The following is a 2400-nucleotide window of genomic DNA, read 5'->3' as shown; positions in this document are numbered from 1 at the left end:
TCCCCGTCCCCCAGCCTGGTACAAGGGCTGGAGCCCGGCGGGCAGTTTCTGACCTCGTCCCGCGATTGGCTTCCCCACGCGATCGATGGCCCCGTGGCGAGCGGCCACTCGGCCCGTGCCAGGAGCCCTCCCGGCGAAGGGGGGACCGGCCCGGCTGCCCCCCGAGCGGGGCAGCGCCAGGACGAGGGGAGAGCTTTGCCCCCCCCCGTTCACCCCTCAGCACCCGCGGCGAGATCAAACTTCTTGCTGTTGGTAATCTGATGGCATTGACCCGGCGTCGTTACACCTGGGATTAAGGATGAGCCAAGGGACGCGGAGGGCTGGGGGGCAGCCGCGGGGCTTTGAGGGGTGGGATGGGGTGAGATGGAGTGCTGCCCAACCTGCCCCTGGGGGGATGTGCCCCTCGAGATGCCGTGACCTTGAAAACTGTCCCCCTCCCGTGCCCTTCGGTGGGTGATGGTTGTGTGCTAATGGGAGGATGATGGGTGAGGGCAGAGGGTGCAGAACAGGATGTGTGGAGAAGTGTCTCTGTCCTGCCGGGTTGCTCCTTCCTCTCTGAAAGCACTTTAGTGGTTTTGCTTAAACCACCTCTGTTTCCGTCCCGGGCCCACGGGAGCTGTGGGTGCCCAGGGCCTGGCTGCAGGTGGCATCACCCCAGGCACTGTGGGGTGTTTGGAGCGTCCCTGGGCTCAGTGATAACGGGACCAGTGCCTGGCTGGCAGGGCAGGGAGCGTGGGGCAGGGAGCTGGCACACAAACCATCCTAGAGCGCTCACGGGAGGGCAGTGGCAGCACCCTTTGGCTTTTGAGAAGTCCAAGCTTTGTGCTGGCACCCTCTGGGATACCAGGTTAACACAGCATCCCACCTGTCCTTGTTTTTTCCCCTTTTTTTTCCTTTTCCCCTGCACCCCCCATGGGACCACTCCCACCTGGATTCTGGCACTCCCGCTCCAGCCGGTGCTGGTGTCTCACCACCCGGCGCTGGGAGTGGTGCTGGGCTTTATGGCTTATCTGCAGCCCTGCCTCTGCAGGGAGGCTGAGTCACTGGGGGTTCTCCCAGGGGTGTATCCAGGTCCCCCACATCCCTGCAGCCCGGCCCTCCTGACCTGCAGGTGTGCAGGGAGCTGTGGAGTTTGGCCTCACTGGTTGGAGGAGGCTGAAAGTTGGCTCCTGCGGTGTAATTTCAGGCTTAGAAACACCCACCTGACTTTCCCTTTGGTCCCAAACTTAGCTCTGTATTTAGAACACTCCTTCCCACCCTCCCTGCACTTAAGGGAAGAGGCCAGTAGTCCCCTTGGTGGTTTCCAGGGGAGAGCAGAGACCTCTCCTTGCCGAGCCTTCACCTGTGTGATGGCTCCTTAGGGCTGTAGGTGACCGATTTAGCAGGTCACAGCACCTCACCTGGATCCTGGCAGCTGCCTGGGCTTAGCAGTAAATCCTGTCTTAGCCTGAGTGTGTGTGTAGGTGATGGTTTGCACAGGGTAAGGCCATTGCTGTGCGTGGGGTGGATCCGAGCCCTGCACTGGGCTGGGGCTCGGGGTCCCCTTGGTTATGGTGTGAGCCTGGGTGCTCAACTAAAAGGTTGCTTCTGTTTGTTGTGGCTTGTGGAAAGCATTCTGGGATTTGTTTTTGCTGTGCTGGAGAGCTGCAGGGGCTGATGATGAGGTTCCCCATGTGAGCCCCTCGTGGGTGCTGCGTGGTTGAAGTGTTCTCTTCTCCAACAGCTGCCCCATCTCCTTCCCTGAGCTCCAAGATGCTCAGGCTTGGAAGTCCAGGCAGCAACTAAACCAACACCCTGCCTGTACCTAAACCCTCAGGGACATCCTTGTGTGTTTGGGAATCCAAGAGCCTCTTTGTTGTCTCCCCAGAGCTCCCAGAGAACTGGACTGACACTCGCGAGACGCTGCTGGAGGGGATGCTCTTCAGCCTCAAGTACATGGGGATGACACTGGTGGAGCAGCCCAAGGGAGAGGAGCTCTCTGCAGCTGCTGTCAAAAGGATCGTGGCCACTGTGAGTGTCTGTGTTGGGGCAGAGCTCCATCTCCTGCTCTTCAAACGAGTCTGTCACTGGGCAGAGTTCCAAAACTCTCGGGTCTGGAGGCAGCTGTGGGCTGGGGGGGTCAGGATTGCAGGTCCAGCCCCTCCAGGGCCGTGCAGGTGTCTGGTGGTGTGGGTAGAACTGCAGACAGCGGCACTGGAAAGCCCTTGGAGCCAGCCCTGACCCTGGGATGGGGCAGGCTGTGGGAAGATGGTGTTAAGTGTCTGAGCTCTGGATCCCCTTGATAAGCCTGGGTGACCCTGGGTGTGTGAGAAGCCTCTGACCCGGTGAAATCAGCCTGCCCTGGCAACGTGTCTCCTCTTGCAAGGCAGGGACAGCATTTGGAGCGTGGCCAGTGCAGTT

At 60.4% G+C, this 2400-nt stretch overlaps 1 protein-coding gene across 1 annotated transcript in view; it reads left to right on the top strand.

The window, feature by feature from the left end:
* The window catches only part of LOC114072415 (low density lipoprotein receptor adapter protein 1-like), a gene marked incomplete at its 3' end in the record, with an annotated part of 2958 nt that extends 948 nt beyond the window's left edge, over positions 1–2010 (top strand). Inside the window, exon 2 of the mRNA XM_027910315.1 lies at positions 1868–2010. Coding sequence (XP_027766116.1) covers positions 1868–2010 — 143 coding nt within the window. The remainder of the gene's footprint in view (positions 1–1867) is intronic.
* Between the last annotated feature and the right edge of the window lie 390 nt (positions 2011–2400).

The sequence above is a fragment of the Empidonax traillii genome, unplaced genomic scaffold, assembly GCF_003031625.1.
Source record: "Empidonax traillii isolate 1590-97213 ecotype Southwest subspecies unplaced genomic scaffold, ASM303162v1 scaffold3141:size14970, whole genome shotgun sequence".
Lineage (NCBI taxonomy): Eukaryota > Metazoa > Chordata > Aves > Passeriformes > Tyrannidae > Empidonax > Empidonax traillii.
The sequence above is the reverse complement of the archived record's forward strand: the minus strand, read 5'-3'. Positions and strand labels throughout refer to the sequence as shown.